General features: G+C 43.9%; 1 protein-coding gene across 1 annotated transcript in view; it reads right to left on the minus strand.

Moving 5' to 3' along the window:
• Window positions 1-1,217: 1,217 nt before the first annotated feature.
• The window catches only part of COL20A1 (collagen, type XX, alpha 1), a 48,563-nt gene continuing 25,973 nt past the window's right edge, over window positions 1,218-23,807 (minus strand). Inside the window, exons 21-39 of the mRNA XM_010569513.1 lie at window positions 21,350-21,388; window positions 19,639-19,777; window positions 17,771-17,913; window positions 17,294-17,403; window positions 16,361-16,519; window positions 14,256-14,333; window positions 13,535-13,621; window positions 11,302-11,355; window positions 10,219-10,314; window positions 9,669-9,722; window positions 9,263-9,316; window positions 8,871-8,924; window positions 7,334-7,405; window positions 6,614-6,649; window positions 5,231-5,297; window positions 4,460-4,648; window positions 3,048-3,125; window positions 2,088-2,243; window positions 1,218-1,582 (exon numbers count right to left, since the gene is read on the minus strand). Of these exons, the coding sequence (XP_010567815.1) occupies window positions 1,569-1,582; window positions 2,088-2,243; window positions 3,048-3,125; window positions 4,460-4,648; window positions 5,231-5,297; window positions 6,614-6,649; window positions 7,334-7,405; window positions 8,871-8,924; window positions 9,263-9,316; window positions 9,669-9,722; window positions 10,219-10,314; window positions 11,302-11,355; window positions 13,535-13,621; window positions 14,256-14,333; window positions 16,361-16,519; window positions 17,294-17,403; window positions 17,771-17,913; window positions 19,639-19,777; window positions 21,350-21,388 (1,679 nt within the window). The 3' untranslated portion in view covers window positions 1,218-1,568. The remainder of the gene's footprint in view (window positions 1,583-2,087; window positions 2,244-3,047; window positions 3,126-4,459; window positions 4,649-5,230; window positions 5,298-6,613; window positions 6,650-7,333; window positions 7,406-8,870; window positions 8,925-9,262; window positions 9,317-9,668; window positions 9,723-10,218; window positions 10,315-11,301; window positions 11,356-13,534; window positions 13,622-14,255; window positions 14,334-16,360; window positions 16,520-17,293; window positions 17,404-17,770; window positions 17,914-19,638; window positions 19,778-21,349; window positions 21,389-23,807) is intronic.

The following is a 23,807-nucleotide window of genomic DNA, read 5'->3' on the forward strand; positions in this document are numbered from 1 at the left end:
TCGATCAGAGTGGTATGTCTATGCATTTTCCTACCTTTTCCAAAGGGAATGTATGTCATACTGAAAACATTAATTCTTGGGAATTTCTAGAGAATGAACATACATTAAGCCAAGGACTACTTTAAATACTTACAGGATGCAGTAATCATATTTTTATGTGACTTTTGTTGTAGGATGTATCCCATACAAGTCTGATACATTCAAATGTTCTTTTAGCAAAATTTCTTAATTCTATAGGATTTTTCCATAATGACAAGAAGAAATAATATTTGGATTCCTTGTCTAAACAACCTAATTTTCTTAAGGTAGACCTCTTTCTCTTTGGTATTTATGTGACAATCTACTTTTTAAATGTGGATGTATTTGCTGTTAAGTTTTCAAATGTTGACTATAGCTGTATGAATACCCAGCTACCAGTCTGGATGTAGCTGCAGAAATTGTGCATCCAAACTAAGCACACAGGAATATGCATGATGCTCTATTTTTTGCCTCCTAACATCTTTGAAAAATCTGTACTGATACTTCTTGCTTCATTCTGCTTTTGCAAAAAATGAAATGTTTTGTTGCTCCAGGTTTAAATCATGGTTCAGAAACAACTGTTTCTGAAGAAGGAGCAGTTTACAAGCAGTGTAACCACGCACAGCCTAAAGTAGCAATTGCAAAGGAGAAGGTACATTTTTATCAGTATCTATACGGTTTGTTGTGGATACATATTAGACTATGCCTCATGCAAGGAAAGAGGTGTAACGTGGCAATTACCTCCATGTCATACAGGTAAAAGTCAGACTCAGAGCTATTCAATATTCTACCTGATAAAATGTAAAATAGCTACTCAGACTGCAGGAGGGAGAGATGGAGAAGGGCAGTAGGTTAATTGCCAGCTCCTCTCGGTACATGGCTGTGCTCTGTCTGATCTAAGGCTTTGCTTGACAGTTACCAAGCCCCAGAGGACAAAGCTAAATGGAAGGGTTTGTCACATCACGGGAAGGTTATCACGCTGTCTGCGGTGCTTGTGTACATAACACCCCTGCAAGGAAGCCATCAGCGTTTTGCCGAAAGCAGAAACAGTCAAAATGGTGCTAGACTTTGTTATCTTGTCAACCAACAGAAAATGCAGTTTTGCTCCAGTGGATTTGCATCTTTGGGCACGAGGTGCTGTTTTTCTCTGTGCTGGGGGCCCAGAATAACATGTGACAAAAATAAATGACAAGCAGCCAAATGGGCAAAAATTATCTGTTATTTCTGAGAATTTCAATACATTATTTCTTTTTTCTTACAAGTCTGTCAGCCTGCACCTCTGACTGTATTTTTGTCTTGCTGTGGGACATGCAATGTGAGTTTGAACACTGCAGTTGTCCAGTGCTGAAAAACAGAGAGATGACTCATCTGAACACAGGCTGGTTTGGTGGTTTTAGTGTTTGATTGACTTGTCCATATAGAAATGATGGGACATTAAAAAAACACAACACATTTGGTGTTCAGGTTACTGCTTCTCTTGGAGTGCGTGGAGCTTTCACCCAGAGATTTCCAGGGCAAAGCAAAGTCTTCAGCTGCCTCCGCACCAGTGGTCAGGGGATGAAATCTGTGTGTGGAAAGGAGATGAGGCCACTGAGCAAACGAATAAATCAGTGTCAAGTACTGAGAAGGAATGGCATAGAATTAATTCTTTTCCCTTGTAAATCTTTTGTTCGGTGCCAGTGATTTTCTTCATTGCCCAGGACTTTGTACAATTGAGCCTCCATGAAATGTATGTGTAGGAACTGAAATATTGTTCCTCTCTATCCACCATGGAAACATTGCTGGGGACATTAAGAACCGAAGATACCCCCACGATCACTCCACCAGCTCAACTACTGCTGCAGTTTTGTCTTAAACTATGAAGGATGGCTGAGGGGCGGTCAACTGAACTGGCTTTTATCCGTATGAATTGCATGTGAATCATCCTGATTGCTTTGCAAAGGAGGCTCTTGCAGGACTGACAGTGCCTGAAGGATGAACAAAGGTCTCTGCCTAGCTTAAGAGAAGTAATCAGAGAGACCAGATTACTGTAAAATCATAACTTTGGTACTGAGCTAGTCAGGACTTACCTCTTCTACCTGCCCCATAACATCCAGAGATATCACAACCCCCTGGATATCCAGACTGCCCAGGCTGCCCTCTGACACCAGGAAAACCTTGAGGACCAGCATTCCCAGGGTGACCCTTTGGACCTGGTTTCCCCAGCACAACTTCTCCTGGTGGGCCTGAAGAAGGAGAAGCACTGTAAGCTGTGGCACATCTACTTTAGCTGCTTCAGTGTAATACCTCTTCTATATTTTCTCCGTCCTACATGGTGGTTAATTTCCTCATTTTGGAGGAAAAATAGGACCCACCAGTTGGAAACCTCCTCTGAATCCCAGTAACTAGAGGGGTTATTCTTGACTTTAAGGGTGCCCAGCTTGGCTAAAAATGGAGTATGGTTATGACAATCCAAAGTCTACCTACGTGTCAATGCAGAAAATCACCTTAACCCCAGGATCCATCCCAGAGTCATTGGTTTTTGTGTCTTTACATCTCAACCATAAGAATATAAATACAGAAGAATATGTTTGACCACACTCTCTTGATAATGCCTTGTTTGTTACATCAGTAGCAAACCTCCCACGGATTCCAGGTAACAGTGATCAGGATGGAGGAGTATGCCAAATCCTAACAGATTCCTCAACAATCTTTATGCTTGTGAGCTGAATTTTCAGAGTTTCTATCCCCTGAGCATCTAGTCTTGCATGCAAAAAGGCAGGAAAACTAAAACTCCCTGGATGTGTCTCAGGTCCTTAAAATACATCATTACCTGGGAGTGGGTACCAGAGGGAAGAAGCTGCCTGGAGCAGTCTCTCTTACATCTTAGCAGACTGGAACCATCCAGGATGCTGCCAACAGTGCTGTGGTGGGAAGGTCAGTCTGCCCCACCACAGTGGTCCTAAGGCTGAACGATGCTTTGAATCTGGCAGCTGGTGAGCTCCGGATGGCCCCAGCGGGTCAGTACAAAGAGGTTCTATTCACTCTACCTGTTCTGCCTCTGGGTCCTTGGATCCCTTCCTCACTGGCCCCAGACATCCCTTTTTCTCCTTTGGGCCCTGGGGCACCTGATCACAGAGAAGAGATAAGTGTCACTTCATTGCATTTTGCATTTCACCCTGAATTAATGCTCCTGCAGTCTCCCCACCAGGCTCTTTCTTAGATGTTGAAGTGGAGTCACATCCCTTGGCAACAGAGGGAAATATCCATTTCCTTTAATTCTGTCTGGGCACCTACCCTCTTTTCCAGAGTAGCCATTTGCCCATGACCAACAGGGCTCCAACTGGCATTGGTCTGCAGCCTGATATGTGTGAAAATGGAGATTTTTCACGGGGAAACGCATAGCACTGGTGTTAGTGCACTGACCCGAGCATGAGGTCCACTCCCATGCATGGATCAGACAAATCACAAAGCTGAACTGTTTCTTCAAGCAGGTGCTAAGTCAGGATTGCTGTTTTTGCATGAAATTGCTCACGAAACGGGTACATCTCAGAGAAACAGGTGCATTTTGACAAAATACCATTGTTCATATTTTTAAGATGAAAATATCACAGCCATGTCCTTAAGATTGTTTTTCAGTGAGATCTGTCTTCTCCCATCTCCTCGCTTGACAGACTGGAAACATCTGCAGGTTGTTACTTCCCTTTTCTCTCTTAAGTGACATTTTGATAAGCTTTGCAGATACCAGCTCAGACTGAATAGTGCCAGAGTAAGTTGTTAAGCAGAAGGTCTCTAGTTACTTAGAGCTGTTAGGACACTGCTGTAACCAACATTTTTCTTTTTATTTTGACAGACAATTGCTTGAACCACTGACAAACATTGTCTGCAAATCCAAGCAAAACATATTCCCACAATTCACTCATTCATGTGCAATAACTGATGCCACTTTCTGAGATTACATTGATCTATTTCTTTAGTCATGTGTGAGGCTTTTGTGGTTGGAAATACCGATCCAGAAACCTACTTCCACTTTTGGTATTACTTCAGTTGCCTCATGCCCTTCTCCAGTGTTTTCCAAGACTTGTCATTTCTGCCCAGAGGTGACCTGTTCCACCACCACGTATTCAGCCAAACGGCTGTTTCTTTTGCCTTTCTGTAGGGATAGCCTCCTGCCCTCTAAAATTAAACTCTCCATCCCCAAAACCTACACATGGTAGCAAAACTGGCCTTCCTCTCAAAGCAAAGCTTGCAAGAAGAGTGGGCTGCATCTGTCTTCTCCCTACTTTTTTGAGCTAACTTCGGCTTCTCTTCCTAGAAGAGAGAAGTCCAAAAGGAAAATAGCAATGAGATGAGATGAGATAATATCATGGATTATCTTTACAGTACTCCTTAAGGCACTAAAATGTTTAGTTAAAGTATCAAAGATATAGTAAAAGATGCTTACAAATGCTTCTGTCCATACCTCTTTCTCCAGGATACCCATCTTTGCCTGGCTGCCCGCGGATGCCATTTTCTCCTCTTTCTCCGTTGCTCCCAGGGGGACCTGGAGGACCTGGCGGTCCTGGTTCTCCTGGTTTTAACCTTTCTTCCCAAACAGGAACTGGCTTCCTTGCATGTTCATGAATGAATGAGTCAAATTTCAACACATGAGCTGAGAAGTCAAGACAGAAAATGAATGTTTCCTTGGCTGGGAGATTCAGAAAAGAGACAAAATCAAATAATGTTGTCTAAAAAGGTACTTAAGATGATCAGCTAGTGCTAAAAAGCTGTCAGTCCAAACTGAGAAAGCCCAAAGCTGAAGAGGAAGATGGGCAGCTGAGTCATGACTTTGCTGCCTGACCTTGGGCAAACTGGTGCTTCTCTTCGTGCATCACAGCACAGGAGCTTTACCAAAAATGCCTCATCTCAAGAGGAATCAGCACAAATCACCGAAAGAATAATTTCTTTCAAACTAATTTCAAGCTTTTCCATTTAAGAAATAAAGGAGTCTTTGCAAAGTGCCAAAGGGGTTTCCAGAGAAATATTTCCCAGGTCTCTGTGCTAATGCCACCCAATAAAACCAACGTAGTGCTGAGAACCTGTGATGGGACGTTCGCGACGTGTGGTGCTCAGCACGGTACAGGATGATGGAGCAACCTGGGTCACTACAGCTTCATGCTGTCTCCCCTCTGGTTTTGTTCACCACTGCTGGAGAGGCGCGAACACACTCGGGAGCTAGGCTGGTTATACTCACTTTGAATCATCCGCTCACAAGCCTGGCTAACGAGCTGGTAAATTGTGGCCAAGGACTGTGGTTCCCCCTAAAGTGAAACATTTTTTTTAATTAAAAAAAAAAAAAAGGAACTATTAATATCTTTTAAAAAAGATCGATATCATAATGCATGATAGCTTTCTGCCCATACTTTTCATCAGCTTGAGTTTCAGAGTTATTAATTACTGTGAAATGCAGCTTTATTTATTTATTTATCACAAAGCTCTGAAGCCATAAAATTGAAATTGGGAAACATCAATAATTGCTTTTCTCCTGCACATCAAAAAGCCCCGACCAAAACTCAATAATTACCGAAGCTACCAAAAAAGGGAGAGTAAATTTCACTCTCAAATTTTATCAATAAAGATGCTAAGTCTATAACTCAATGTTCTCTGATATGTAAAACATTTAATATGATCAGATATTGCAACGTCTTATCTTTGTCTAAATCTTTTATGAATATTGATTCTTGCCGCTACTGTATTCTGAATAAATCATACACGAGGGGTCTTTAGGAAGTTTTAGTAAAGTAGGGAAAAGTAATAAAAATGCAAAAAGCTGCTTAAAAATAAACACTGACTCTATCTGTAAAAATTCATAACTAACACACTATGTACTTCCAAAAACATTTATAAAATATACATCTCTACCTGGATTGCTGTGCAGTTCACTCAGAATTAAAAGAAAAGCTTAGCACAACAGCCAAGGGAGGGGAAAAAGGAAAATTCCACTGCCAAAAAAAATTCTAGAAAAGGAAAAGCTGGTGGGAATGGAAGGAGAATGTTGTTAAAAGTTATGATACTGAGGCATTAACTTGAGACAAAAGCACCTCACCCCTGTCTGAAGCCTAATTCACATAAGACAGTCTTGGTAATGACACTCAGACTCCTAGAAAGACACAGGGTTTCTTTTTAACCAAAAGTCAGGATGAGAAAAACTTCCTCTCACAATAAAATAACCTTCAAAGGCAGCATGGATCTCCTGACCTCAAAGGCTCTGTGCTGGGGCACACCAGAGGATTATTACAAATTAGTCCCCTCTTATGCAATACATTAAAAAAGAACAACTTAGTGCAGCCAAGTGGGTTTGGTTTCTCCTTCTCAGCAAAGAATGGATCTTGGCATTTCTTCTTCATTACTACAACTGATACTAAGGAGCTCCTGACTGCTGCAGGGTTATTTATATCCCACCAGCATAACCAGTGCAGGTGAATGGAAAGGCAGCAAGCTATAGGTACAAGAAGTTATTCAGCACTACAAAGGTTTGGTTTATATTTGTAAGCATAGCTTGCAAAGCAGGTTACCACCTCCACTCTTCTGAGTGTAGGACACAATGACAGTGGTGCCTAGCACCAGAAATACTCACTTTCTCTCCTCTTTCTCCTTTCGGACCCGGCAGCCCCTATGAGGCAAGAAAAGAAAAAATAGAAGTCTAGGGAAAGGAAGAGCAGAAGAAAACAAAAAAAATCAATGGGGATGTGGGTTACATTAGTGGGACATGGAGCTCGAACTCTGTTTCTCATACTTTCATCATTTCCTTGACCTCATGACAGTGACCAGAAGAGCTTCAAGCTCATAGGAATATTTTGATTTTTTTAAGAAAAAGAATAATAAAGCAGAAGCTGAAGCAGTGGCATAAAGCACCATCAACAGGAATGCTGAAATTCCTCAGATACAATCTTAGAACAGATTTCCCAACATAGCAGGTGGATTTTAACACCTGAGAAGAAGAAATAGCTGTGACATCTAGACCTGTGGTTGCCCCTGCAAGCCCAATGCTGGCTACTCCAGCTCAGGACTGACTCCTCTTGCTTTATTCTGGAATCTTACACAAGAAATGTATTTGGATGTTGGATTTTGTGCAGTTTATGAATCTAAAGAGAGCAAAGGGAGCTGGGATTTGTTAAATGCTTTATCAACAGTTAAGTAGCCTGGGCTTCGCATATCCAGACATCTCCTTAAGAAGGACGAGTGTGAATTAAAACTATTCTTTAGACTCTGAGGGAGAGCTGCTGTGGGAACAGCTTGTTTCCACTCAATTATTTCATGCCTTGGCCTTCTTTGAGACTCAAAAGCAGAAACTTACTGTTGGCCCAACGTCACCCGGAGGTCCCTTCTCTCCACTGCTGCCTCGGGAGCCCGTCACTCCTTGGAAACCCTGCAGACATTATTTACAAGACACAGATAAAATTCCAGTTACTTCCTAACTTTCTTCTTTTTCTGTTCAAGGCTGACAACTCCCTACAGCTCCAGGAGCACCAGCAGTTTGAGTTTAGAGGACTCTAGCAAGGGCATTGTAGCCTTAAGGTTTATGTCAGGACCCTGTCCAGCCATGAGTCCAATGTTAAGAGTATATCGTGTATGAGTCATGTTCACATCATTTCCTATTACTGTCTCAACTACTGTCAAGCCAGCAAAGCTGAATTTTGCCAACAAACTGCAATGTGTTTTTTACCCTACAGGCTTTAGATCCTTCATTATATATTCAGATTTAGAGATAGCCTAGAGGATAACCCTTTTCTTCAGCCTCCTAATACCATGCTGTTGTTTTCTTTTGCCTCTAAGACCTGCGTTTGCCTCTAATACTTTACAACAGTAACAGCAGCTCAGAGAGTGGTAAGTGCCTTCTTTGGTCATCTCCTCTTTGTGAAGTTTCTGTGCTCTTTGGAGCCATAAAGGGAAGAAAAAAATAAGCCAAAACCAACCAGTAGAAATACTTCCTTTTATAATTTTCCAGCTATTGTATTTAAGCTCAATAGAGATTAACAACTCTTCTGGTCAGTGAAAATGAAAGAAATCTTCAAGGCAGCACCAGAACAGCTTTCAGAGCCTGCTCTGAAGGCTACAGTGCTTTCCTCGTATTTAGAAAGCTGCGGCTCAACCCTGTTGGCTGCACGTCTTCCCAGGAAGAGCAAGTCAAAGTTATGAGCTGAATTCAACCTTAGCTCCCATAAATACCTAACTTCAGCACAACTACTGTGGGGTCTAATGCAAAGACAGCAATGAGCAATCTCCATTGTACACTATTGAGGACTGCCAAATTCCTTATAATTCAGCAGTGAGAATCAGTATCTATCAGGTCCACCACCCATCATGTAAAACCAAATTTGTTTCAGTTTCCCATGTAAGGTGAAGTGTACCTGTTTCACAGCACTTGGAAGAGCTGTGGTGCCTTCAAATTAGCATATGGATTTAAATCAACAGATCTTAAGGTTCTGCTATCCAGGGCACAACAGAGTGCAAATTCACCTATCTACATACAGCCCTGGCAGCAGATATTGGAAACGGTGTGGGGGGAAAACTTTCACAGCTACCTGCATCCTCCAGCGCCTGCTGATTTCAGTCTAGCAAGCCCATATAGCTCAAACTCAACCAACAGTTGAAAAACAGCAGCACCAGGAAAGCAAAAATAGCAAACCAAGCATCTCCTTGCTGGGTCAAAGCTTCCCCCGAACTTGCCAGAAGCAGCCAAGGTTTTTCTTCTTACACTGAGGGTGGCAGGGAAAGTGGACATCTGTACAATGTGCCAAGTATTCCCCGTGATACCCTGAGAAGGGATTTTGCCGTGACATCTCTGGGTGAGGAAGAGATTTCGATTTGTATCACTCATAGTGAGTACTCACCCTTGGTCCAGGAGGTCCTGGAGGCCCAGCTGTGCCTTCTAGTCCCCTCACCCCCTGCAAACCCAAATCCAGTCATTTATTAATGAGAAGATTCAAAGACACCTAGTAAGCAGTGAGGTGGTTTTTCCATGTGCTGCTTTTAACAGGAGCTTGCTAGGAATGAGTAAAAAATGCATCCGCCAAGCAGGCAAGAAGGGTGGCACCTGGTCAAACTCAGCCAAATCTGAGATGACCCCCTTTTTTTTCCCCCCAGTCCCTCTGGCTTTGCAAAAAGACCATTCAGTTAGGCACTGAGTACATTAGGAGAGCTGGATGTTTCAGGTATCTGCTGGTATACTCACAGCAGAATTTTAGGCACCCATGCATGAAAACTCAGAGGTGGGGTATTTTACCTTTGCACCTTGAAGACCGTCCCTGCCTGGAGCTCCCTGCACACCAGGAATGCCCTGTAAATCAAAATTGCTGAGTAACTTTGGCATCTGATTATCATTGCCCTAATTCATCTCGTAACAGTGGACATAAGAAAAAGATGGAAGAAGAAACAGAATTATTCATTAAACAGAGCAATCACTGTTATCCCACCTCTAATTCCATTATATCTAGCTTCCAGATAGGTCTATCTTTCTTGCACCAACTGACTCAGTTTCCCTTGGGAAAGCGATGATGCTCCATGATAAAGGACGGTTTCCAAGCAGACAACAGTAACAACTCTATGGCTTTTCCATCTTGCTTAAAGTAGTTACTGGGAAAAATGGGCAAATCTTTGAGACAATTAGAAGGAATGGTGTTTACCATTACCTGCATGCCAGGACTTCCAGTGTCTCCCTTCTCTCCTTTAATTCCTGGTGGCCCCTTGAATTAAAACAGAAGCAGATAGTTAGGCACGCTGCAGCATCCTTTAAGGCAGACAGCATCCTGCTGCTCCACATCCACGTCCCAGGTCACTCCTGCTCTGTGTGGTGCTGCAGTGTACTTTACAGCCCCAGCATGTGCATGGGGATTCTGCCATCCCAGACATGCACGCAGCAGCCTCCACCTCTATTCCTTGCCAAATAATGATGATCATCGCAAAGAAAAATGCCTGAATACTCCACTGGGCTGTTTTCATTAAAGGCACATTAGGGAGAGTCTGGACAAAAGCAGTCTCTTGCCAGAATGACTAAGTGCAGGGCCTCGTCAGCATGAAAAAAATGATCATCTCTCTCTAGTGCAGCTGTCCAGCTGTTAGTAAGGATGATGTAAATAAATAGATCACATTTGGGGGGCTTTATTGAGACACCCATTTCTGAGACTTGTTCTAGCTGCAAAGAGCAAGTGACAAAAAAAGCTAGTGGAAGAGATCACATACCACAGGACCCTGAACCGTGATTCCTTGGGAACCTGGAGAGCCTTGTTGGCCACTAGGACCCTCTGGCCCTACTTGTCCAGGTGGGCCTGGTTCACCCTAAAGCCAACGACATGAAATCAAACATAAGGAAAGAAAGCAATTAGTGCCTGCTCTTTACATGGGCTGCACTGCTCAACCTGGGCCAGCGTGAACCATCTACAGTATTCGAGATGAAGTCAGGACAGTGAGGAGATCTCTAGTAACCTCATCTGCCTTTGCCTTTTAGGTCCAAGGTTTTGGTGCATGTTTCACGGGAGAAGACAGCAAAGCTGCAGATGGTGCTTTGCAAAGCACAATTCACCTTCCCAAGCAGCAGATCATCCCTGTTATTCAAGGTGGCCAGCGAGCAAAGGGAAATGTTCCTTAACCCATGGCTGAGATCTGCATCCATTCTCATTCCTTCCCCAAAATCTTTCCCCCATAACCGTGCTGCTTTCCCAGATGTTATCCCAAAGAAGGGGACCAATGGGCTGGTCTGGCTCTGCCCTGCGTTGATCAGTGGAGCAGTGAACACTTGCACCAGGGCTTGCCCCCGTCCCCAGGATTTGGGGATTCAGACCCAGCCGTTCCTTTTGCTCACCTCAGGGCTGCACCTGAAGGCTTTGTATGGTTCTTGCTCTGCTTCGGTCCTGACGCTGCTCTGCCCCAGAGCATTACCACTCTGTCTGGTTTGGAGGCTTGGCAGCCAGAACAAGCAGAGCACAAAGACTGCCCATTTTCCAGCAAGGCTGCTTTCAGAGAACATTGCTGACCACATTCATTGCATTAATTCAGCGCAATCAGGCTCATCATCTCAAATTCCAAATCCCAACTGAGCACTTAATTAATAATAAGTGATCCCATGCCCCTCAGTGTGTCAGTCCTTAAGGCTCTGTTTGGGCTCTGCTTAGTGCAGTGAGACAGCCCCCAGCCTAAGGAGCCCAGTTCAGACCAGGAAGGAACACATCCAGCTGCACTAAGAGAGGATTCTGCACGCCAGCATCGTTCCTCTGACGCAGCCTGAAGCAAGCAAAGCCAGAGGTAGTGCTGAGTATCAGGACTCACCTTGGGTCCTGGCTCGCCCTGCTCCCCTTGAGGTCCTCTCCTCCCAGGGCTGCCCTGCCAGTAGATCACAAAGGTGCTGTTATGAATATCATGATCTTTATTGCAGTGTAACCAAGAGCCCAGGGGACAGAAGTTGGTACACTTTGCTGTGCACATTGAAAGATGTTTCCTGCCCCAGAGAGCTCGCAACCAATGGAGACAAGAAGAAAATTAATCAAGTCATCCAGCAAATGGGGAAAAGGGAGAAGAGGGGAACAGCACAGCCCCTCCGTGACAGGCGGTGGGTACACTGCGCTCACCCCCCGCAGGGAGAGATGAAGTTTCAACCTCTTCTTTCCAACTCCCCCAGCAAATCCATGCTGAGACAACATCACGTGTGAACGTGGAAACACACTCGAGAAGAAAAAGAAGAGGCGCTCACATTTACAACCCTTTGGGACTATGTTGGGTTTTGTAATATCATCCTGAGAGAACAGACACGTGCTGAGATTGGGGACAGCAACCAGCTCTGGGGAGACCTGGCTTAACTCTGCATCACTGCTGGATGGAGAGAAGAAACCAATCTTCTGGCATGAACCAATATCGTGTGAACTTTTGACATCTTAATCTGAAAGTTTCTTCTCCTGAATCTAAAAAACCAATGGATTTGAATTAAGCAGCACAGGCAGGGAGCTTTGGGAAAGGTGCTTTCAGAAGTGCCCAGAAGCTCATTTCAGAAGTCAGCTGGACCTGGTCAAAAACACTCATTAAGAACAGTGATAAATACAAGGTGGGACATAGTCTTGCTAACTGGAGTTTTAAAAATAGCAATGAGTGCTCTTGTAACTGCAGGAAATTACCAAGGGTTTAGTGGTGTGAGGATAAGGTTATGTGTCAAAACTGTATTTTCTTCTAATGCTTAAAAGAGTCCTGCTCTTTAAAGAGTTGTACTGCGGAGATGTTTAAACCACAGGGCAATGCAAGCTGGTAATTATGCACTTAGGATATTGAAGCAAACTGTGATAGTGGAGTGTACTATGTAATTAAACTTCCACTGGAGTGAACACGTAATTACTCTGCAATGAGGCACTGTTCCTTGCAAAGCATGGAACTGAATTCACAGTTAAACCACAGTAATGCAAGAGGTGATCTGAAACCTTTCCACTTGAGAAAGGAGGCCAATTTTTTTAATGGTTATTTTCCACGAGAAAAGCACCTGGAGTGGCTGAAATGGGGTGCTGTGGACAGGTTGTCAGGTTTTGGCTGCCTTGTGCAAATAAAATGGTTTTCCCCAAACTTCCAAAAAGCGAACTTTTTTGATAACTGCTTCCTGGTGTTTAACCGGAATATTTTCTCCTGCCATTTAAGCCCATGGTGACTCTCCTGCATTTGTAATGGATAGGGAAAAATACTGCATGTGCCCTTTATCTCTGAGCATGTTGCATACTTAATGACTGTTAGCACTCCCCCCACCACCACCCTGTTTCCTCCAGGGTTTTCTTGCAGGACACATTCACTGTAAAGAGAGCGAGCTTTGGGAACAGGCAGGATTGCAAAGTCTCCCCTTTCTCTTTACACTGCCCGCCCACACAGACACTTATAAGGCTCCTGCTTAACACAGAAACCAGATAGGAAGGTTTTGTGGTGGTTTTTTTTCATTTACAAAGAGTTTCAGAGCCTCCAATCCATGAAATCTCTGCAAGCACCGAGGGTGACCTGTCCTCCTCTCCTAAGAGGATTAACCTGGCACCAGGAACTGCTCAGCCTGTTCCCAGCTGCAGCTGTTGCGTTGCCAAATCGCTATCTCCCCATTTCATCAGTATCTGAAATCTGAAGAGCACCTCAGCCTTGCCCTGGCACGAGGAAGACATCAAAGCTCCCTAAGATAGGACAAGGGGAAACGGCCTCAAGTTGCGCCAGGGAACGTTTAGATTCGATATTACAAATAATTTCTTCACCGAAAGGGTTGTCAAGCATTGGAACAGGCTGCTCAGGGAAGCGGTTGAGTCACCATCCCTGGAGTTATTTAAAATACATGTAGACGTTGTGCTTAAGGACATGGCTTAGCGGTGGACTTGGTAGCGTTAGGTTAACGGTTGGACTCAATGATCTTAGGGGTCTTTTCCAACCTAAATAATTCTAGGATTCTAAAACCCTATGAAGCCCCAGGAGCGTTACCCTCATGCCTGGCATGCCCAAACAACATGAAGCAACACCAGCATGTGCAATATACTGGTTGGAAGGGTGAACTTACAGGGGGCCCTGGAGGTCCTGGCAAGCCCGGGCGGCCAGAAGTACAAGAGCAGGCAGGAGCTAAGGTTGGGCAGGTCTCCTCGTCCCTCTGAAACAAAAGCAAGCCAAAGTGGCATGAGCAGCAGCATAGCAGGAGTGGGATGGATCACAGTTAGTGTCTTCAGTGTTTCAAAATTCAGTCTTTCAGTTGGAGAGAAGCAGAAATTTTCTCTACTCCACTGAGAGATTTCTGTGAGCAGTTGAGTGGTTTATTTTTCTGTCAAATAACAAGGTTAGACAAAAAATATGAACCGGCCATGCCCGAAATTTGTATAACACATACTGGAAGATAATTTCCTCCTTGCTAATTATTCATACACCCCACAAAGCACCTTTCTGTGTTGAGAAGAAAACTTGAAAGAAAGAGCAGGGGGGTGTTGTGACTCAGGGCTGAGGTGGCAGCAAAGCTGTAGGACTGTCAGGACTGCTGTCACAGACAAGGTCATGACAGGAGGGATATACACTGCACTGGGATGTGGAGTTTTCTTTCCTTTTGAAGCAAACACAGTTTTGTTCACTTCACCAAGAACCACACAGAACTTATTCCCAAGAGAAGAGGAAAAAACCCCATGGTTTCCCTCTTGAGTCTATGAAAATCATTTGCAGTGTCAGTTCAGTGCCATGGACTTGTTCCATCATACCCAGCTTCGTGTCAGTTAGCAGAGTGGTCTCTCTTGTCTTACCAGCGCAGGGAGATCACAGCATCTGTCTTCCTCTGCCCCTACACTGCTGCACATGATCTGCAAAGACTGCAACTGGAACTGTGGAAAAAAGAGAGTTTGACAAGAAAGTAGCACTGGCATACATGGTCCATCACCAAATCTCATGACATTCAAGTGCTAAAAATAATCTTCAGTGATGATTTGACACAACTTTTCCACGTGGTCCTAACTATAATTGTGCCCCAAAAAGCCACAACATGAAAAGTACCCCTGGGCACTGAGTGTTTTCCAAGCCCTCAGGTCTCTGCGTCTTGCTAAGCAAGTCAACAAGCAGCTTCACACCAGCAAAAGCCTCCCATTTACTCACAAACCTGCAATAGCGGGCAGGTTCTCAAGTAATTGGGCTTCAGCCCCACCAAAATGTGAAAGCAAACTTTGCTTTGCTCCCCTTAGGGGCATGGAGATAAGAGTGGCAGCAGCATTTCCCAGGACAGAGGTGATCCCCTCCCAGGAAAGCCCAACCTGTCTCTCTCATCACATCCTTCACAACTGCCATGTCTTCCCGTTCTGATTAACAAAGGAGCACACACTGCACGAAGCCAAACCTAAATAATGAGGCAGAGATTTTTTTTTCTTCCCTTGACACCATTTCTCATCTTTTTTTTTCTTCCATTCCATGCATTTAACAACAAGCAAGGTGTACAGCCCAGGGAGTGTGACATGCAGCACACAGATATAGATAAGTCCTGTAGATCAAGCGGCATTTAAAGATATCTTAAATTAAATAAGGTTCCACAATAACCAGTAATGAGACACTCTGTCTTCTCAAGGGCAGCAGAGCCGTGGAAGACATGAAACTTTGCTGAGCTTGAAAGGCAATGGGAATAGGGATGGCATGAAGCTGTTCATTACTTAGCTAGAGCTGTCTAGCTAAGCTGCTAGCAGGGAGAATTTGGGAGGGACAAGGAGAGCACAGATTCCTGCTTGTCAGCCACAGGCTTGTAGTCAAATTGGCACAGAATTTATTTAGGAAATAAGTAAATACTGCTTGAATACCACTGTCCCCTGGTTTGTTATACAACTGACCCCATATCTTACAGGCAATCCCAGTGTCCACTTTTTTCCTGGTATATCCCAGACATCTGCTTCTCTCTTTGCAGTTGGGGAGGCATACGAGACAAACTGGTTTTACTGTGCTGCTTTGGGGCAAGGGAAGTTGTAAATCAACTGATGTGCTGTTTTCCCCTGGACTTCTACATCTAAAAGCAGAGCCAAGGAGTAAAAGCTTCACATGGGTCATGAATGATTTTCCACAGTCCCACTAGCACATAGCGAGTGATGAAATTGCCCCTTATTCTGCATGTATTTAACAGTCCTGTTTTGTGGAGTAAGCATGGCAACAGACTGCCAGGCAATGGCATACATGGGTGTTTTTGCCCTTCGGACCAGGCACTGGGCTGTCACAGGGAATGACACCGAGTCCACACTTCCCCTTATTCTTTCCTCTTCTAGGGAGCGGGCTCTTTGCAGTGCTGTGCAATGCCATAAGGATATACCAGCTGGCTGGCACTGAGTGTTTGGGTTGTGTTTTTTTCAAGTAGCAGCTGACAAAGAGCTTATATACTGATGATTGTTTTCCTATCATTTGCATGCAGATAGGCAAGCCCAAACATGCTGGAGACTGAGGCACATCCAGCCCTGTTGCCTTCAGTCACCGGCATTTCCCGATATCACTCAGCGGGGGCTGACGTGCACAATCTTCCCTTGCAGAAGCAATTCGCAAACCCTCCTGTCTGCTTCAGCATTTTAGTGCAGGATCTGTGCTTCCCCGGTCCCCAGACGATGCAGCCAGCCGAACGCACCTCCGGGACACGTTTGTGCTGCTGCCTCTGATCACAGACCTCAAACAGAGGTAGGAGGCGAGGGGGAGAAACACCGCGCTAGGAAAGCTCATTAAAATCGCAGAGATCAGCGGGATCAGGACACGGTCGTGCGTCACAGCAGCGTTTGGAGGCATTCGGAGCGAGAATGATGCGAGACGGCACTCCTCTCCATCTGCCCACCCTCGCCAGCTCCAAAATCGAAGCCCCGCCGCTCTCCGACAGCACGCACCGCTGGGGACTCACCGACGCAGACCCGCTCCTGGGGCCTCTGGTCCTTGTCACTTTTCCCAGCATGATGAAGCCGGCGGTGGAGATGCTGCCAACGGTGTTGATAGGTTTCTCCGCTATTTTCTTACAGTCCAGATAGAGTCGGATCTTGAAGTGGCTCACGGCCACGTGCACCTGGGCAGCAGGTGGAAAGAGGCGGGTTGGAGCTCCACGATAAGATGAAGGAGTCTTTTTAAAGACAGTAATGCCTTCTGCCCAATTCCCAGACTGCTGCTGTTACTGGTGGTGTGGTTTTTAATGAGCAAATGGATCAAGGGGGCTCAGGAATAAGTTTCAGTATGTGTTGTGTCTGCTGTGCAACACTGCACTTTTCCCTGATGGTCCCCTCACCCCTCCTTGGGAGAAGCCTTTCTGGAGCTGCAGTATTAAATAATTCAGTTTTCAGAACTAGCTGAATAATGAAACTGCCTACAGATACTGATAGAAAGTGCTTGTTGCTCATTTTAGTGGAATACCTTTGCTCTGAGGACATAGATGGCCAAAAAAGCCCCCTGTTATGAGTGATAAAATGATTTTTGCACAAGGCTGGATTTTTTTTTCCCCTTCCTTCCAGCACTAAATGGTCACCAAAATCCCAAATTCTAAAAAAATGATTGATTTTTCAATTTTTCCTGATTATTAAGACCTAACCCCCCCCTCAGTTTTGGAGTTCCTGGGGAGAAAGGGAAGCAATCAATATATGGAAACCATATTTTGAACACAGGGTGAACCTCAATTCTTTACAATTATAAACTACAACATATCAAATAGGTTTGCCAGTTCCCCAGCAACTCAGATGCAAAGCCTTTGTATAATCACTCCTCACTTTGAACAATACACATTGATGGCATAATACTCCCAGACTGGAGTGAGATTGTAAGCCACATTTCTCCCTCTCTTGATAAGGACCTTATGGAAGCTCCCATAGAATATCTTCTTCACTTCCTGCTGGTCAAAGGAGACTTCCTGTAAATCAGCCTTGTAGTCATGATTGAAATAGGTCAAGGATTTCTTACTGGCTACAGGGAAAATAGGACAAATGACAGCTTAGAATTAAAAGAGAAATTGATTTCATCCACGTATGAACAATAGTAAATAAATAGGCTTAAACATGGTGAGAGACTTCAGGTGTTATAATGAAATTCTTCAAAACAATGGAAAAGAAAAAGAATATGTTACAAGTAGAATAAAAACGAAAATCTGTCTCTTACTTGCACTAGGCAGTATTTAAAATGTAAGGCTGGCAGCAACAACAAAGCTTCCCAAAAAACTGCTGCCGTACCACAAAAACATTAAAACTTTCCAAGCGAATGCCCGAATGAGTTCTGCTGCTCGCAGAAATGTATGCAAATACCTGAATTTAATGTATTCAACAAGAAACCTTACGGTCAAGGTTAACACCGAGAAGGGGCTGGAAGTCCTCATCTGTTATTTGCCACACAGCGAAGGGCTCCTTGGGGGTCTCGGGCAGGAGGCGCAGGAGGATGCTGATGGTGTGCTCGGGTGGGATTGCAAAGAGGTGGACATCGCTGGAACGAGACAAGCCCAGCAAGCATCAGTGGCTTCAAGCAGTGAGAGCCAGAAGACAACATCCTACAGACGGGACTCATCTGTTGTGTTTCTTGGACAGGGTGGCCTGGAAAAGCACCCCCCCCAGGAGCTGAAGACGATATGGCAGGAGAGAGCCTGGCCCCTATTTTGTGCATCCCTCTCAGGCTGTTGAAGCCTGTGCTGAGCGATGAGCGCTCAAGGGCCTTCGCTTCGCGCCGGGGGGCATATCCAGGTGGAGCAGTCGATGTCAGTCCATCACTGCCAGAGCTGCCTCGGGGAATGCCAAGACACAGCGAGCGCAGCCTTAATGCTTTTCAAAAGAGAGCCCAGCAGTAGCTTACAAAACATCCCTGCCAGCCTCCAAAACACTCCCCCAGGTCTCCTGCTTAAGAAGGAGGAATGGTTGTCGTGTATCACGGGGTAAATCTTTAAGCCTTGGCAGAAATCAGTGTAAGTGCCCTTCAGGGACAAGCAGAAAGCACCCTACGGGTCCCCGCGTCCCAGCTGCAAAATGTGGGCTCAGTGCTGGAACTCAGGACCATGCAGCGATGCCTGTCAGCATCTGCTGGCATGACCCAGCTCCCTCTGCAGCCGCTGCCAAACCCATCGGAGCAGAGTGGGCAGGAGCAGCAGCGAGAGGATACAAGGCAACGAGGAAGGTCAAATTGGTTATGCCTGTAATCTGAAACAGGACACATTTGCATGGGCATATACACAACTCATCAAGCATCTTTTCAGGACTGATTCATAAATAATGCCAGGTTCTTATTTCTCTCTCTGTTTCTGAAGGAGTAATGTCCTTGGAAAGGCATATGTATCAGCTGAACAAAAGGATTTGCCCATAATTTTCTGAGTATTTAGACCAAAGAGTTCTCTGGATCTCCCCCACTCTGTTTACTCTAAGAAGCTTTCCTTCTTTAACTAAGATTAAACTGAGCCAGTGCCTCAGTAATTAGGCTTTAAACAAAGTAACACTGAATGTCAGGAGTCAGATCATTCCTGATTTATAGTTGCAAAAAATGAGTGAGGTGACGGGAGCTGCCTGGCATGTTGGGACCCTGCAGAGAAGCCTCCTACGCAACGAAACAGGGTCAAGTCACAACCCAGTCAGTGGTTATTCCCTCTCATCAATAAAGACCAGGCTGCAGAGAGCAACTATGAGACAAATATTTTCTAAAGCAAAAATCTGTCTCCAAACCAGAGATGCTGGGAGAAGGGATTGAAGACAAAAATGTGACCTCAAACTGCCATCGCCAAAGCGTACGTGGTTGTGGACAGAATGCCTAAAGAATGGTGAAGTGTCCAGACATGACATGATCCTTATGTCCATCACAGCAACTAACACTGCTGGAAAAAGTGATTTTGTAAAAAGGAAAAACCTCACTGTGAAAATGTTTGGCCACACAAAAAATATAATGAATACCCCTATCGCGTCCCTTAACTTCTGCCTGACATATTCCCTACTCATCTTGAGGAAAGTCAGAGGTTAATTTCTTAATATAGTAAGGAAAAATACTCTGGCATTCTTTTCAGTCTACCTATGGTTTGATTTAGCTCATCATCTTTATCATTTCATTTTGAAGTTTCCAGTGGGGCTGCATCATTCATCCACAAATCAGTGATCTTCCTTTGCTGTGAGCATAGCTAACATGTATGCGTGAGACTGATGATGATGACGACACCGGTCACAGCTCCACTCCCACCTGGTCCTCAGGGTGAGCTGAGTGTCTCTGAACAGGGTGAAGGTACGGGAACCGCTGAATATGAATGGCTCCATAGCTACGCCTTTAATGGAGGCGTATTCCTTCTCTACCAAGCCAAAAACTTCCATCATATCAAATCCTGGAACAAAGACAAACAGAAAAATAAGTGATTAGAAAAGAGCACAAAAGAAGTGTGATTGAAGAGCAGGTAGAATTAGCCTCTAGCTAGCATGGAGAAGGCAATAGGAGAAAATCCCATAGAAACCTGGACACCAACAAGGCTGCGCAACCTCACAAGAAACCTGGAGTGTACTTCATAAGTGGCAGCCAAGGAAAATAGTTTGTGTCTGTACCCTCTGTACACATTTGCTGTAATCTCCTCCACTTGGAGAAGAGTAGACTAAGGATGGAGACTTTCACAACTGTGTTTTCAAATCTTCAGAATGAAAAACATATGAGAAAGAAGTTACTCCAACAATTTCTCCTTTTCAACTAGATGCAAAAATATTATCTTCAAAAGACATGGAATCAGTCCAGTAATTGCTAGTAGGGAGAGAGAATTATTTCTGCTCTGAAATGACTTACATGTAAGAGTCAGAAAAATTAGGAAACAACTTTGAAATACGAGCATTTCCATCTCTCTCTATTTTCACAAGACACCCAGGGGTGACCTGCCTTATGCGGTCTACAGAGATTCTCCCTTGACATCTCTGACATCGCCTCCCTGGCTCGTGCAGCTTCATCTCACTCTCCCAGCTCATCGTTAAAGCTCCGAGTCATTTTCTCATTTCAGTTTTCTGTTCAGTAAGACAAGATCTTGCAGTTGGGATTCTTTTTTTAGTTTATCTGAGTTTGCAGCAGGCTGGGATGAAGGAGATAGCTCGTTCTTTAGCAAATGGAAAGGCTACAACTTCATTACAACACGGTGCTTTCAGTCTGGATTCCCTCACCCCTTCACCGTTCACAATCTTTTGCAGTTTCTTGGCTTGATTTTTTATTTTGCCTGGGTATTGGTCCAGGGTGCTTTTTTTTTTTTTTTCATTTTTCAACAGTACTAGGGAGTTTGCCAAAAGAAATTACCTACTTGAGAGCCATTTATCTCCGATATGGAGTATTTCTCAGTCCCACCCATATCACGAAGCTCTTCGGGAAGAAGGTGATATCACTTTATAACCAGGACTAATTTCTTTCTAAGTAACAAATACATACAGCAACCCCAACAGCATGAAGAGGGGTTATGGCATAGACAGGAGAAATGAGAACTTGCTACCCTAGCAAGGTCTGTACAACCTGACTGCAGAGAGCCCTCTGGGTATCTGTAGGTCCTCTAGAGGATGCAAAGGTGATCTTGGTGATGGACTGAGTTTTTCTTAAGGAGCCTATATGAGTTAGGAATCGAAATCCTCTTGAAATTCAACAGTCGTTTGAAGCCTAGCTTCCTTAAGGCCAGTGAAAATCCTGGCATTAAGCACTAACAGCTGAGAGCAGGAGCTGGCAGAACAGCAGGGCATAGCAATTCCGTTAGTGCAGAATACTCTTCTACCCGATAAAGGAAATTTTCCTATTTTGGTTCTCAGACTTCTCCCCTTTCCCTTAGGACAGGGAAACCATTTTCCCCCTGCTCAGCTCTTGCATATTTCTCAAAAGCCTACACCAGGTAGTGCTTTCACATTCACAGCCCAGCACCACTGGGGTTGATATGTTACTGTACCTCGTACGGAGCCTTTGGTAGAGCTGATGGTGGGGCAGGCTGTGAGAAGAAAAGAAAAGGGAAAAACTGTTAGGGAAAAAAAGACGGTAGGGGATTATGGAAGCAAAGTAAATACAGTTCCTCTAGGTATAGCAATGGAAAAACAGTGAAACAGAATATTCTAGAGCTTAATTCAGAGCCTGGTCTTTAGCCTTGTTTATATATATATGGAGAGAGAGAGAGAAAGAGAGAATTTATGCTTATGCAGACATAAAGGTCATTCCTTGGCTTGCCCATCACAAAAATAAAAATACTGTCTTTCATCATCAAACATCTTCATGATCGCTTTCTTTTGACTAACTCACCTGGCACCTTACAATATGAAATACAAGGGAGCATCATGTTCTGCAAGTTTCTCTTTAAAAACAGACATCAAAACACTTTTTTTTTTTTTAACAGTGCTTTTACTGCAACATGCACCTTAATGGTGTTGTAAGGTAAAGATATCTGCAGTTCCAAATTTGTACCTGAAACTCGAAATACACACAGCGGAAAAAAAAAAAAAAAAAAATTATCTCAGCCTGAGAGTTTGGCTTTTGAACTCTTCAGGGAAACACAAAGAGTTTTGGCAAAGTTTTGCAGTTTGCCTTTCAGAAATTCCCTTGATGAATCCTCTAAGATGCCAAAGGACAGAAAGCAAAACCAGAGGAGAAAAGACTGGGATGTGAAGCTGAACATGAGGCACCATGGTTATGAGCACTTTCCATTTATAAGGCTCAGGTAAGAGGGTGTTTTAGAAAACAGAGCATGAATGCTACTTTCAATTATCTGCTGCCATGTAAATCCCAGGCCATGGATGCCAGATGGAGCTGGGACAAAGGGAATGCTTGACGCAAAATGAGAAATGTCCCTGAAAATCAAGGACACTTGACAAGAAGGGCTATTTCACAAATGGTTTTCTAGGTCATCAGTATAATCGAATCTAGCAGATCATTATACTGAGGCTTCGTTATAGCATTGCTATTGCTATTCTTGCATCAATGCCATTTCATACCTCATCAGAAAAGCAGGGCTTCCAATTTTCCATACGTAACTTTTGTAAAATGTGTAAAAAATTTAAAGGGGGTGACTTACCCTCCTCAAGGCACCCGAGATTCCTAAGTCTATAGGAGATTCAATGCCATTCTTCATGATCAAGACATACATCAAAGAAAGGGCACCCAAACCTAGTACTCTGATGGTCATGGGACTGCTGAAGCCAGGAGTTAAGCCACAAAGACCTACAAGTTGCCTTGACCTCCATTATTCAACCTGATGCGTAGTTTTATGTGTACATACTATAATTTCTGTAGAATTGGGTATAAAACTATTGAAGGCATCTATGGAAATCAGTGAAGAAATCAGTTACTGAAACTTGAGCCTCAAAACCATCTCTTTGAACTTGACCAGCCCCTGGTTGTGGAGCAATGTCATACACCCAGGATGATCTGACTTATGTCTACAAGCTATACACTGCTCTCTCCCTTCCCCTCCCAGAATCCAACCAGCTTTCCAAAGGCATTTCTCAGAATTGAAGCATGATGAAGAAAAAACAAAACAAAAAGAAATCCCCCCAAAGTTATATAAGCGGGCTATAAACTTGCCCATTTACCAGGTATCTGACTTTCTTGTTTGGGAGTCAGGGAGCTCCTTCTGACCCTTGCCCAGACCCCAGGGTCCCTCTTGCTGTCATCCCTGGCAATCCTCACCTCCTTCCCAGGCTGAAGGCACTTGGATTGCTCACAGCTCTTTGATCTGGCAATGCTCAGCTTAGGCAAAGCATATTAGAGTCAGGGTAAGGATCCTTGACACTGGCAGTATGCACTTCTGTTTTGAAGATTTTTTCTCTAGACTTTCCAGCCTAGGATTCCTGCTGTCTTGTTGTTCTCTTTGGTTTTTGATTTTCTCCCCAGGTCCCAGGCAAATGCAGTCATTCGCTATACAATAAACATTCACTCCTGCAACATCAGACCACTTTTCCCAATAATTTGGTAACATATTGATATTTGAGTCTTTTACTGCACATCAAACAGTTTTGCTAGCATTATTGCATATTATCTCCACTTCTTAAAAAATGTTACTTTATAAAATATACAGAATTTAATATTTGTCCTGTTGTCTTTTCAGCTATCATAGCCAAACAGCTATATTAAATTCTACAAGGTGACTCATCAGCCTTTTGGGAGGATTGTTTTCTGCTTGAAAGTTCACAGGACTTTTCCACTGTCGTCTGAACACCTATAGGTTTCCTCAATAAGCCATTTGAAAACTTAGTCTGATATGCTCATTGCTGGGTACAAACAAAAATTTTCTTATCTAATCTGCTTCATTCTTCCTTTGTGGCTTTCCCCAATATATTTTAAAACTGAAGTTTTGTTTAGAATAATTTCAAATAGACAGGAAAAGGCATTACTGCCATAATATCTGTAGTCTAATATTT

Source organism: Haliaeetus leucocephalus, unplaced genomic scaffold (assembly GCF_000737465.1).
Source record: "Haliaeetus leucocephalus isolate CR32 unplaced genomic scaffold, Haliaeetus_leucocephalus-4.0 Scaffold273, whole genome shotgun sequence".
In the NCBI taxonomy this organism is placed as follows: domain Eukaryota; kingdom Metazoa; phylum Chordata; class Aves; order Accipitriformes; family Accipitridae; genus Haliaeetus; species Haliaeetus leucocephalus.